We start from the raw sequence: 14031 nt of genomic DNA on the forward strand, positions 1-14031 counted from the left end.
AAGCACTGCTCTACTTCGCCCTGCCCCCGATCCACCACCGCAGCTGCCAGGAAGCCACTCGGGCACATGCAGGGCTCCTCCACATCTGTCCAGGCCGCAGGGGATATCTCATCAATCCCTGGTGGCACATCACCGCTGCCCTACCCAGGTGAGCCTGATATCCTTGCTGTGCCCCCATCTCTGTCTCCTGGAGGGTTTAGCCATCCACTTCTGGGCTCCTAGTGGCCAGGCCACTCGGCTGCCAGTCCCTCCTCCACCAGTTCAGCCACCAGCTCCATCAGCCTCTGCGGCCACGGGCTCTTTTTTTTGCTCCCTGAAGCACTGGGTCCTCTCTGCCTGCAGCCACCATCGGACTGATTGGGACGGTTTGTTGGACTGTACCCAGGCGTGATCTCGATCGACAGCCCTAAGGGACTCTCTGTCTCTCACCTCTTGCTTTGGTTCTCTCTTTCTTTCCTCATTCTCTCTTAGCTATCCCCTCTTGCTCTCTCTTTCTCTATCCACTCTTTTCCAGGACACACTGCGGGGCATCTGGAACTGCTGCAGAGCTGTGCGAGCGCCGTCGGTAGTCGGCAGGCTGCTTCCCTCACATAGCACTCCAGACGTCCCCACGCGTCCTTCACTATAGTTATGTGCCGTATGTACACATAGGTATACGTTTACTTTGTACTATACCGTATATGATTGTATGTGTTGTAGTTCGCATGTATGTGTTTGTACCATCACCGACCCTGTATGAGCCAAAAACAATTCCGGGTACAACCCCCCGTTGTACTTGGCGAAATAAAAGATTCTGATTCTAAGTTTGAGAACCCTGCCATTAACAGTGAAGAAGGGCTGCAGTTTACAATTTACCAGAAAATCTGTTTTTAACTCCACCCACTTTTTGTAACCTGGACACACAGTCACTACTCAATGACCAAGTTTGTGAGCTTTTGGGTTCCTGGCATCAAAATTGTGCTAATGAAAGCAGTTTATCCAGCAAAGAAATCTGGCTGTTTTTGGCTCTGCCCCTTTACTGAATTTGAACCCCAAACACTTAACAACCGACTGTAGCAGGTTTGAGGCCTCTGCTATTAAGTGTGAGAATGGCTGCAGTTTCAATATTCCCCTTGAAAATTAATAGGTGAATTTTGATTGGCTCTTGTAGGCTTTACCTACTTTTCCGAATATTAATCCTAGTCACCCAGTGACCAACTGTGTGAAGTTTGAGAACCCTGAAATTAACAGTGTAAGAAAAGCTGCAGTTTACATTTTCCCATGTAAAAAGTTAGTTGTTTTTGGCTCCGCCCACTATTTCTAATCTTGACATACAGTCACTTAATGACCAAGTTTATGAGCTTTGGGGTCTTTGGCATCAATAAGTTGCATTTTACCATTGAAATTAAACAAATCTGATTGGCTGTTTTTGGCCCGCTCCCTTCAGAATTTAAACCCCAGTCTCCCAGTGACTGACTGTAGCAGATGTTAGGCCTATGCCATTAAGAGAGCATGAATGGCAGCAATGTAAATATTCCCCTTGACAATCAAAAGGTGAATTTTGATTGGCTGCTGTAGGCTCCACCCACTTTTCTGATTAGTGCCAGTAACCCAGTGGCCAACTGTGTCACGTTTGAGAACCCTGCCAATAAAAGAATGGCTGAAATCAATCTAACAAATCTGATTGGCTGTTTGTGGCTCCACCCCTTTAGTGAATTTGGACCCCAGTCACCCAATGACTGACTGTATCAGGTTTGAGGCCTCTGCCACTAACAGTGTAAGAATGGTAGCAATGTGAATATTTCCCTTGAAAATCAATAGGTACATTTTGATTGGCTGTTGTAGGCTCCACCCACATTTCTGAATATTCATCCCAGTCACCCAGTGGCCAATTGTGTAAAGTGTGGGAACCCTGCAATGTAAAAAATGAAGTTGTTGGCACCACCCACTTTTTCTAACCTTGACATACAGTCATTCAATTATCAAGTTTATCAGCTTTGTGGTCCTTGGTATCAATACTTTGTATATTCCCATTGAAAAATAAACAAATCTGGCTGTTTGTGGCTCCGCCCCCTTCCTGAATTTGGACCCTAGTCACCCAGTGACCAACTGTACCAAGTTTGAGGTATCTGCTTTTACCAGTATAAGAGAATGGTAGCAGATGAAATATTCCCTTTGAAAATCAAAAGGTGAATTTTTATTGGCTGTTGTAGGCTCCACCCACCTTCCAAAATCTTAATCTGTCACCCAATGACCAAATGTGCAAAGTTTGAGAACTCTGCCATTAACGGTGTAAGAATGGCTGCAGTTTATATGTTCCCAGCAAAAGTTGTTTTGGCTCCTGCCACTTTTTGTAACCTTGACACACAGTTACTCAATGACCAAGTTTGTGAGCTGTCACATTCCTGGCATCAAAAATGTGTGAATGGAAGCAGTTTATCCACCAAGGAAATCTCATTGGCTGTATGTGGCCCTGCCCCTTTAGTGGATTTGGACCCCAGTCACCCAATGACCGACTGCAGCAAGTCTGAAGCCTCTGCCATTAACAGTGTAGTAATAGCAGCAGTTCAAATATTCCCCTTGAAAATCAATAGGTGAATTTTGATTGGCTGTTGTAGGCTCCACCCATTTTCTTGAATCTTAATCACATTCTAACAGTGGCCAAGTGTGCCAAGTTTGAGAACCCTGCGATTAACAGTCTAAGAATGGCTGCAGTTTACATTTTCCCATTTAAAATGAACGGCTGAAATTTGATTGGCTGTTTTATGCCCCGCCCACTTTTCCTGGATTTGTAACCTCGGTCACCAAGTGACCAACTGTGCCATGTGTGGGGACTCTGGCTTGATTGCTGTGAGAATGGCAGCCTTTTACATTTTTTCCATTGACTTGAACGGGTGGAATCTGATTTGCGGTTTGTAGCTCCGCCCAGGTGTTCAGGGGGGCCGCGAGACCCCCAGAACATATCATCCCAGGTAGTAAGGGATCTGTATACCAAGTTTCATTCAAATCGGTCAAGCCGTTTTTGCATGATCGCGGCACATACTCGCGGCACATACACACACACACATACATACGATTTTATATATATAGATTGTAATAATAATGTAACTCATATTCAGCTCCAATAAATGATAAAATGAATAATTCTTCCAATCAGTGGCAGAAGTTCACAAGCTGCCGGCCAGCACTGCAGTATTGCGACTGTTTATATACAGAGTGCACCGGTACATTTAATATACTGTGTATAGAGCGAGCAGAGGAGTATTCCAGCCCATAGGAGAAGCCAGACTGTAAGGTGTTGAGAAGACAGATGGGTTTTCCGCTGAGCTCAGTGTGTGACCTCTGCGCCGCTTGGCAAGTCCAGCTCATGGAAGAATGTCAAGTATGATTTTTCAAGAAAATACTTCAAAACGCATCTATTTTCCAGGCAGTCTATTTGGAAGTAAAGCGTTTCGCCAGAGCTGATGCCTCCCATAATCATAAATAAAGCAGAAAGGCTAGGCGTTTCTCAGAGGGGTATTGGCAATCTATTAAGTTAAAGAATTAGTTATTTCCCATGAAGTTTGAGAAGTCTGAAGCCCCTTTCCCGTTAATGGAGAATTAATATACCCTCTGTAGTGACGTGAGAGGTTTATGGAGGGTGCCATATTTATTTCCTTTTAAGCAATACCAGTTGCCTGGCTATCCAGCTGATCCTCTGCCTCTAATACTTTTACCCCTAGACCCTGAACAAGCATGCAGCAGATCAGCTGTTTCTGACATTATTGTCAGATCTGACTGGATTAGCTGCATTCTTGTTTCTGGTGTGATTCGCACTACTACAGGCACATAGTTCAGCAGGGCTGCCAAGCAACTGGTATTGCTTAAAAGGAAATCAATATGGCACCCTCCATATACCTCTCACTTCAACTCTCCTTTAAATTGATCCTGTGGTGAGACGGATTTGGAGGCTGCCATACTTACTTGCTTTAAAAAGCTTTTTTTAGACATGCACATTTTAGCAGTGATTAGAGGACGTTGTTTTTAAAAAAACTAATACGGGAAGATCACAATTAAGGTGACAGTTCAAGACAGAGCTCTGTTCAGGCTGATCGCTAGCCCGCCGACTAGTGACGTATTCTGTTGCTATGGAATGGGGGAGGCACCGTGTGTATGGGGGTGTGTGTGTTAAGATTAGACGCCACCAGGGGGAGGTTAAGGTCAGGCACCTCGGGTTAAGGCACCACCAAGGGGGGTTAAGGTTAAGCACCACCCTGAGGGGGGGTTCTGTAAGAGTAGAGTTAGGTCATAGTAAAATATTGGTAAAGATGACCAATATATTACTAGCAAAATTAATTTGTAGAATACTTGTAATTTTACGGATATTCTAGTAGTGGGCGTTTCCAGCGCCCTTTTCACATGTGCCCCACCCCCCTTTATACACACACTCACTCGGAAGGACCACCCATGTGGGGGGAACCTGTACATCAGTAACAAGTAAATAGGAACTTGTAAGCTGCTGTAACAGGTACTTTGGACCCCTCCGCCCATAAATACATCATTTTAAATAAACTATTTTGAAAAGCTTTAATTTATTGGTAACAAAGTAGTTTTATTTTTTATTCCTGACCTCCAGGCTTTATTGCTAGCTAGACATATGCTGAAAGGACAAACGGCAAAGCACATTATTCTGATAAGTTATTCTTAGCGGTCGGGCCAGTGAAGCGGAAAGCCTGCGTAAAATAAACCTCTTTGGTTTAGCTCAGCTAATCCGCTATAAGGTTTCAACTACTACTAATACGATCTCGCAGCAGCAACGGCGATCTCCAGCAGACCGGGGCCGGACAAAGCACAGCAATTAGCCTGCAGTGGGGGAGGCCTGGGGAAAACATAACCTCATATTACTATAATTGCAAATCTCTGTATTCTGACAGCTAAACCAGAATAGACGGTGTGATGAATGAAAGGGGGCGTGGTTTGGTGCGGAGAAGGAAATTAGTAAAACAAAAATACACCGTAGTGAAAAGAACTTAGAGGAAACACATGGAAAGCAGTTTTTCTATTGGAACTTCCGCACTGCATAGGATGCAATGAGTGATTAAGGAAATCACACAGGATATAAACAATTTAAATGATAGATTCAAAGCTCAAATCCAAGTGAGATGTGCCACATGTGACAAAGCCAGTTCCAGTGTCCCCAGCAGTGCTCACCAGCTTTCTCTCTATAGTGTGCTCCATGTGCTAGTGTCCCCCAAAGTCTGTACAAGCTTCACATTGCCCCAAAATGTGTCTCACAGCATGTCACCACATTTGTAATGTTTACAACCTCTAACACTGGCTGCAGCCACAGTGACTGCCAACAAGGACTGGGAGAGTTGTGGGCTGCACGAGACTGCTGGGAGAGTTGTGGGCTGCACGAGACTGCTGGGAGAGTTGTGGGCTGCACGAGACTGCTGGGAGAGTTGTGGGCTGCATGAAACTGCTGGGAGAGTTGTGGGCTACATGAAACTGCTGGGAGAGTTGTGGGCTGCATGAAACTGCTGGGAGAGTTGTGGGCTGCATGAAACTGCTGGGAGAGTTGTGGGCTGCATGAAACTGCTGGGAGAGTTGTGGGCTGCATGAAACTGCTGGGAGAGTTGTGGGCTGCAGGAGATTGCTGGGAGAGTTGTGGGTGCAGGAGACTGCTGGGAGAGTTGTGGGTGCAGGAGACTGCTGGGAGAGCTGTGGGCTGTATGAGACTTCTGGGAGAGTTGTGGTATGCAGCGGGGAGAGTTGATGGCTGCATGAGACTTCTTGGGAGAGCTGTGGGCTGCAGGAGACTTCTTGGGAGAGTTGTGGGCTGCATAATACTGCTGGGAGAGCTGTGGGCTGCATGAGACTGGTGGGAGAGCTGTGGGCTGCATGAGACTGGTGGGAGAGCTGTGGGCTGCATGAGACTGCTGGGAGAGTTGTAGGCTGCATGAGACTGCTGGGAGAGTTGAGAGTTGTGGGCTGCATGAGACTTCTGGGAGAATTGAGAGTTGTGGGCTGCATGAGACTGCTGGGAGAATTGAAAGCTGTGGGCTGCATGAGACTGCTGGGAAAGTTGGTGGCTGCATGAGACTGCTGGGAGAGCTGTGGGCTGCATGAGACTGCTGGGAGAGCTGTGGGCTGCATGAGACTGCTGGGAGAGCTGTGGGCTGCATGAGACTGCTGGGAGAGCTGTGGGCTGCATGAGACTGCTGGGAGAGCTGTGGGCTGCATGAGACTGCTGGGAGAGCTGTGGGCTGCATGAGACTGCTGGGAGAGCTGTGGGCTGCATGAGACTGCTGGGAGAGCTGTGGGCTGCATGAGACTGCTGGGAGAGCTGTGGGCTGCATGAGACTGCTGGGAGAGCTGTGGGCTGCATGAGACTGCTGGGAGAGCTGTGTGCTGCATGAAACTGCTGGGAGAGCTGTGGGCTGCATGAGACTGCTGGGAGAGCTGTGGGCTGCATGAGACTGCTGGGAGAGCTGTGGGCTGCATGAAACTGCTGTAAGAGTTGTGGGCTGCATGAGACTGCTGGGAGAGCTGTGGGCTGCATGAGACTGCTGGGAGAGCTGTGGGCTGCATGAGACTGCTGGGAGAGCTGTGGGCTGCATGAGACTGCTGGGAGAGCTGTGGGCTGCATGAGACTGCTGGGAGAGCTGTGTGCTGCATGAAACTGCTGGGAGAGCTGTGGGCTGCATGAGACTGCTGGGAGAGCTGTGGGCTGCATGAGACTGCTGGGAGAGCTGTGGGCTGCATGAAACTGCTGTAAGAGTTGTGGGCTGCATGAAACTGCTGGGAGAGCTGTGGAATGAACGTGACTGCTGGGATAGGTGCCTGAGGCCTCAGATGGGAGGCTGCCTGTGACTTTATGGACATGGGAGACTACCTGGTAGAGATGAAGATCACTTAGAAGACAAGGGAGCTGCCTTCATCTGCTGGTAAATATGGGGACCAAACTGTGTGATCGCTGGGAAATATGGCAGTGCTCCATTTAATGATTGTGGGGGTAGATAAGAGTATCATGCTGTACACCTGCTGGGAAAGGTGGGTGCTCTATTACGTGACAGCTGGGAGAGAAATGTAGCCATGCTGTATGACTGCTGTGAGAGATTAAAGGTGACGTGACTACGGAGAGAAAACGGGCAGGTCATACCATTTTTAATTCCAAGCCAGGTCTGCAGGATCACTTAATAATCACAATCTTCGCCACTAAAAGTCCTCATTAAACTTGGTCGCACTTGGACCAGGGAAGCCATTGTGCTGCATATGTTGCAAAAACTGACATGTATACTTTACGACAAGGCTCCTTTGACAGTTTAGTAGATTGAAGCTAGTGAAGCTGATTTGTGATTGGCTGCTATGATGCGCTGCATACCAAACTGATCTGCGGCATATAAAGGCAATTGTTTGTAGACTTATTGTTGTTTCTGTGATACGGCTGGCTGGATAAGGAGAGTGCAGACAACCTTTGCATTGTTCCAGTCATGAAAGGCTTGGTCGTGCTCTGTGACTTGACACAGGTCACATGTTCTGCTGATGTCATTCCTTGACCACAGCATCAAGGCTTTGTGCGTTGTGCCATCGCTCTCCTCACTTGACTGCAATTCAAAAAGCACAGGCTGCCCCCAGACTTGTGCTGCGCAGCTCTGCAGTTTAGTCTTTACCGGCAGCTTGAGTGGAAAGTGGCTCAGGGCGTTTTCCTACCACTGCCTATACAAAGTGTTCATGCAGCAGATGCCACGTGGGGCTCTTACCTTCACATTGGGGGTGTATAGGTTTCTCAGAGAAGCGAGGGCTGCGGACAAGCCGTCTGTGCTGTATCCAATCCACAAGGCCTGCAAAGTGCTGGACGAGACTCCGTTCTTCTTACTGAGACCCTGAAAAATCAACACATATTTATTCAACTCTCCTTAGAACAAAAAAATGTTAAATGCTCTGCTGATCTTCTAACTGAACAGTAGAGGGGTGCATGGCGATAGCATGAAACCTGCGATAATACTGTAGTAATGGAGAATTTAAGTGGAAACAGCATGTAACTTAAAGCAGACCTGAACTCCTCCTGAATTTCCTCTCTGCTCTAAGGCTACTTGCACACCAAGACGTTGCGTTAGGCGCTACGCTAAGGTCGCATAACGTGCACCTAACACAACGTATGGTGCTGCAAGTGAGGACGGTAGAGTGAGCCGCGTTAGGCGGCTCGATTCCTATAATGTCTACCAGAGTGGCGCTGATTGGCCAGCGGGACCACGTGATGCGGAGCGAGACACTCCGCATCACGTGGTCCCGCCGGCCAATCAGCGGCCGCCAGTGCAGTGAATATTAAGTAGCCATGTGTGCGGCTACTGTAGCTGGCTCTCCCCGCCTCCTCTCCGCCCCCCACTGCGCATGTGCAAACAGTCTAATGCGGCTATAGCCGCTGTAACGCCGTAGCATGCTGCACTTTCCGGAGAACGTGCAGCGTTACATGTAACGCAACGTGGGCTGTGTGAACAGCCCACTTGTGTTACATTGCTGTGCGTTGGGGGAGCGTTACAGGCGCACGTTAGTCTTAGTGTGTAAGCAGCCTAAAAGATAAGCAACAACATAATAACCATTAAAGAAAAACATTTCCTTGTTACAGCTTATGGAATTCTTACTGAGTTTCTGCAGATTGGTTGCTTCCTGGTGGCCTGGGAGCACAAAAAGGGTTAACCTCCCGTGGTTACATATTAGCTCAAAACTCGGCAGACTCAAAAGAGCGCTGACAGCTCAAATTATACCGGCTCATTACTTGGAGATGAGGGAAAATTAGACAGGCTGTTCTCTATAAACACACACACCGGTGGACACAGGGTGGATTTCTCTGTGTTTTCCTCATCTCCTGTGCAAGCGTTCAGGTCTGCTTTAATGCAAACCTGAAAAGAGGAAACTCGCTTCAGATTAGATGCTCACCTATGGAGAGGAAAGCGCTGGGGCCTATAAAGCCTCCCCAGTCCTCATCCACTCCATTGTTCCACCGCTGTCCCCTTTTATAAGTTCTACGCCCTCCGGAGTCTTTGGAAGGATTTGCATCTCCGTTCTGGCATGTGTGTAGTACAAATTCACTCCTCTTCAGAAGTATTCAAGCACGCAAGTACTTCTGAAGACTGCCCAAGGAAGGCCAAAGAAGTATTCTACCAAGTTGGTCGAAGAACTTCACCGGGGCCCAGCGCTGGAGCAAGGGAATGGAGAGAGGCCCGGGAAGGCTCTATGAGACTTTAAAAGACAACTGAAGCGAGAGTAATATGGAGGCTGCCATATTTAATTTCCTTTTAAGCAATACCTGTTACCTGGCTGTCCTGCTCATCCTCTGCCTCTAATATGTTTAGCCATTGACCCCAAACAACTTTATGCAGTTCAGGTGTTTGACATTATTGTCAGATCTGACAAGATTAGCTGCATGCTTATTTCTGGTGTTGTTCAGAGACTACTGCAGCAAAATATATCAGCAGGGCTGCCAGGCAACTGGTATTGTTTAGAATGAAATAAATGCAGAAGGTTTCATATTCTTCTCACTTGAATTGTCCTTAAAGTGGCCTTGAACTCAGAACTCCGCTCTAAAAGATACACAACAGCATAATAACCTTTAAACAAAAAAAAATGTCTTTTACAGCTGATACAAATCCTAAAATAAATCTGCAGTTTCTACTTCCTGATTCATGGAAGCAGACATATTGTTTACAGCCTGTGATTTCAAATGGGCTCATCTGCCATAGGCAGTCATGTGACACAGGGGAGGAATCAAATTACAACCAGTGATTAGACACAAATGAGGGGGAATTACACAGGTCAAACTCTTTAAATACACACAGGGAGCATTTCTGTTACATTTTCCTTCTGTCCTGTGCAAGAGTTCAGGTCCACTTTAAAAACTGAGCTAATTACATGCCGTGGCGGGACTCATAGACATTAATTTCAGTAAATATTCCAACTCTTCAGCCATCAGACACAGACTATATGGATGCCTTTTTCTGCATTAACCACTTATCTGTTTACGAAGATCACATGGAGGTCACATGCCGGATGTATGACTAATTGACAAAAGGGAACATATAAAAAGATATAGAGGTCCTTTTGGCATTTTCAGTGAGGATTACAGTATGGAATCTCTGCAGCTATCATCTTACCAGACCAATGAGGAAGAATTCCCATCGTTGCTGATTATTTTTAGCTGAGTGAATTACTTGCTTGTCTGTGTTTACTGGAATTGTGGGATTTGACTTACAAACAAATGACAGACAAAATGATGCCAGAAATGACCATCTCTCCCAGCTGTACACAGCTCTCTGAAGACAGTCTGGCGCTACAGGATATACACGTTAGTGGAAGCATGACAGGAGAGGGATGAGAGAAGGCACTGCCCATGGCAACCAGTCAAATTACAGCTGTCAGTTACCTGGTGCTGTCAACTGGAGCATAAAACTGATTAGTTGGCAATAGGTCAACTCTCGTGGGATAAAGTTGGCTGAAAGGACAGACTTTTTATCTCCACAGCCGCTAGTGTAGTTTGGGGCCATTGGGTGATTAGAGATCAGCTGTAGGGAGGCAGAATCCAAACTCAGAGAAAATGAGAATTGCATCATTTTTCAGGTATGGGGTCCAAAAGGACCTTGCACTAGTACATAAAGTGGATTTCTCTCACTTGGTAGGAAGGTCTGAGTACACAACGCCGGATTTCTAGAAATGGCACAAAGGTCCGGGCCTTGGGTGGTTACAGCCCAAGGAAGGGGCCTAGACATGAAATTTGGTTGCTATATAAGAAAGAGAAAGCTGCAAATGGGGAGCAACACATTAAAAAGGGACGCTAATGCCCAAGGAGGCTGTACATGAAAGAGTGGGGCTGCATATGTGGACGTTACACATGGAGGATGGGGCTGCACATGGAATGGGAGGGGCGCTGCTGCACATAGAAGAGGAACCCCAAAGTACTTGGCCTCTGAGCAGTAAAAGTATAAATCCGTCCCTCAGTGTACAGTCATGTAGTGTCCATCTAGGGGTTTACAATCTAATCCCTGACATAACAGTCTACTATTCCCCTCTAGTCTTACACCAAAATTTGAAGGATTAGTTAAATAGGTTTTCCTTTTAGCTTGAGGAAGGATGGGAGGATATCCACGCTAATAGAGACAGAACACACAAACTCTATGAAGATCAATAGAGCAATGGTGAGCTCCAGCGAGAGATTGAAAGATGCCTCTGCCCAGGACGGGTGGCTGGGTTGCATTGAAGACTGGCATTGCTCCAACGACTTGGATCTTAGAAATGTAGGTTCTTTAATCAAAAAGTTTTCCTAAATGTTTGGAGTTTTTTTTTCTTTTACATTGAACTACAGTATTTGTGAGAATGGCACTAATGTACCCCTACATTTATTACTTATAAAAAGCCTTCGTCGGACTGGTTCCTGACCAGAACTGAAAAACACAGCTTATATACACTGACATACAGAGGAGAAACATTCTTTAGCAAACATAAATGTAATTTATGTTTGCTAAAGAATGTTTCTCCTCTGTATGTCAGTGTATATAAGCGGTGTTTTTCAGTTCTGGTCAGGAACCAGTCCGACAAAGGCTTTTTATAAGTCGAAAGCTCACTGTTTATCCATCTCTAAGTTAGCCAATAAATGGTATCATCCTGATTCAAAACTTCTTGCTTTTACTCATGGCTAACACGGTACAACACTTTACTGCTTCTACATTTATTACTGTTATTACTCCCACTTCCATCTGAGCATCATAGGAGGGCAAGAGCCCCTTTACCTTAAACAAGGGGGCTTTGGAGGATGGTGGGGTAAAATATGTGGATAAAACATAATGGGCTCTATTCACAAAAAACCTCAGCACATTTACAAGCAAGATAATCACTGAAAGTAAGTTGTTCCTGATTATCTTCATTTCAATATTGCTTTTCTTGCCTTAATTACTGTATTTTTTGGACTATAAGGCTCACTTTTTCTCCCCCAAAAGTGGGGGAAAAATCACTGCATCTTATAGTCCAAATGCAGGGAGTTCCTGACTTGTGAACGTCTGCCAATACGAACCCCCAACCCACCGCAATGTCGGGGACTTCCTGTACTGCGCCCATGCAGAGGAGGACACAGAGGGACACAAAGGGACATAGAGGAGGACACAAGGGAGACACAAAGTCCATAGAGGAGGACAGAGGAGGACACATGGGGAACAGAGGACGACACAGGGAGACACAAGAGGAATGAGGTACAAAGGGGGCATAATCCACAACATTCCCCTTCACCATGGATGCACCAGGTTTAGTATATATTTTTTTCCCTTATTTTTTGTCCTCTAAACCTAGGTGCGTCTTATGGTCAGGAGTGTCTTATAGTCTGAAAAATACGGGTATATCGTATTTTTGCTCTTTGGAAGCTTAAAATGTAACATAGATAATGTGAAAACAGAGGAAAAAGCTTTGTGAATCATGCCCAATGTGTTCCTGACATTATTCCTACTTTGTGTAACCCATCATGCAGATACACTTAGTCTAACTGCAGAATGTATACTGAGCCCCAAAATGTAAGGTACCCATAATACTGTGGAAAAGACTAGAAGCTCCCACTAGAGTATAAGCTGTATGGGGGAGGGCGGGTGTAAGGTGTAAATGGTCCACTGCTGTGTGTAAAGTGCTGCGCAGTACATCAGCGCTGTCTAAGTACGGGAAATAAGAATTACTAGATGAATGGACACAGACATGCAGACAGCTTCCTCTGCCATGTACTTGAGCAGAGACAGTCTGAGAGCAGCTATCACTATCGGGAGGCTTTATGTAACTCTGAGAGCCATTCAAACCTGCAGACAAAGAGTTCCGTCAGTGTGTAGGGAGTGCCCAGGCTTCGAACAGCACCCATGCCCAGCCCTGACTCTACAGCTGCATTCCTGCACAGGTTATGATAATAGACTACTTAACAAAGCATCATTATAAGATGGGATCAGACGTAAGATTGTACCTACTAATATGTGAGTTGTAATGCAAGTGAAACAGTTTATTTATTGTGAAAGCCACAGGTCCAAACCCCAGCTGGGACACCATCAGCATGGCATGTGAATGCTCGCTAGGCAAGTTTGTAAAGTTTCATCCATGCACTGTGATTTCCTTCAAAGACACAAACACACTAGTTAACCAGCTGGCTTTCCCAAACTGCCCCTGGAAGGTGGTAGGGAAATTACACTGTGAGCCCCTTTGAAGGAAAGTAATTTTTTTTTTTTAATTCACGATAGCTCAAAATACAAAATACGATTAATTACGGATGGTCAATGAGATGTAAATAATTTCAAGTTGATGCAAGATTATGCAATTTTTAGCAGCTTGAAAATTGACCAAGTTAGGCCTCCTTTCCACGAACTGTTGATAGGCAGTGAAATGCCTCTCTAATGCTCTCAACTGCTCACTGCTGCCTGGTAACTGCTTGCTGAGCACACAGTTCAACAGTCCGTGGAAAGGAGGCCTAAATTTTACCTCAGCAGGATTTGATTAGTTCATTTATAAGCTACACAAATTTGCATAATGCTGCATTATTGCAACTATACTTATAATGTCCTTGACTTGTAATATACACACTGTCTGCCCTTGTATTGTTTTTGTTTGTGTTTGTTAAGCAACTGCCAAGACAAATTCCTTGTAGGTGCAAACTTACTTGGCGAAAGATTCTGATTCTGATTAACTCAAAATTATTTGCATCTCATTGACTATCCCTGCTATTAAATACAGAGTTGGGGGTCAGACATCCATTTTACATATTTATTCATATTTGACCGTATTTCTGGACCACAATGGAACCAGAAATAGTGCTGAATGATAATAACATGCACAATCATATGTGGACACTATGTGAACAGATCATCTTCCACTACAGCTAATATGACACTTCAATACGGACCTGCTCTCGTCAAGTTCCTACACCAGCCTGTCACATGACTAAATCCGGCATTCAGCTATAGACACTTATGTGGCAGGCCAACCATGAGCTTCAGTTTTGACTTACAATCAAAGTCAACTGGTTGCAAACGTTAGGTTTTTTGTTTGTTTTTTTTATCA

General features: G+C 45.7%; 2 protein-coding genes across 7 annotated transcripts in view; one reads left to right on the forward strand and one right to left on the reverse strand.

Annotated features, from left to right (window-relative positions):
- The window catches only part of WDSUB1 (WD repeat, sterile alpha motif and U-box domain containing 1), a 157445-nt gene that overhangs the window by 136936 nt on the left and 6478 nt on the right, over positions 1–14031 (forward strand). The gene's annotated exons all lie outside the window — the stretch shown is intronic.
- The window catches only part of TANC1 (tetratricopeptide repeat, ankyrin repeat and coiled-coil containing 1), a 324590-nt gene that overhangs the window by 70863 nt on the left and 239696 nt on the right, over positions 1–14031 (reverse strand). For all 5 annotated transcript variants that reach the window (XM_068245707.1, XM_068245709.1, XM_068245710.1 and 2 more), the window contains one exon: positions 7722–7844. In XM_068245707.1, coding sequence (XP_068101808.1) covers positions 7722–7844 — 123 coding nt within the window. The remainder of the gene's footprint in view (positions 1–7721; positions 7845–14031) is intronic.

The sequence above is a fragment of the Hyperolius riggenbachi genome, chromosome 7 (assembly GCF_040937935.1).
Source record: "Hyperolius riggenbachi isolate aHypRig1 chromosome 7, aHypRig1.pri, whole genome shotgun sequence".
NCBI lineage: Eukaryota > Metazoa > Chordata > Amphibia > Anura > Hyperoliidae > Hyperolius > Hyperolius riggenbachi.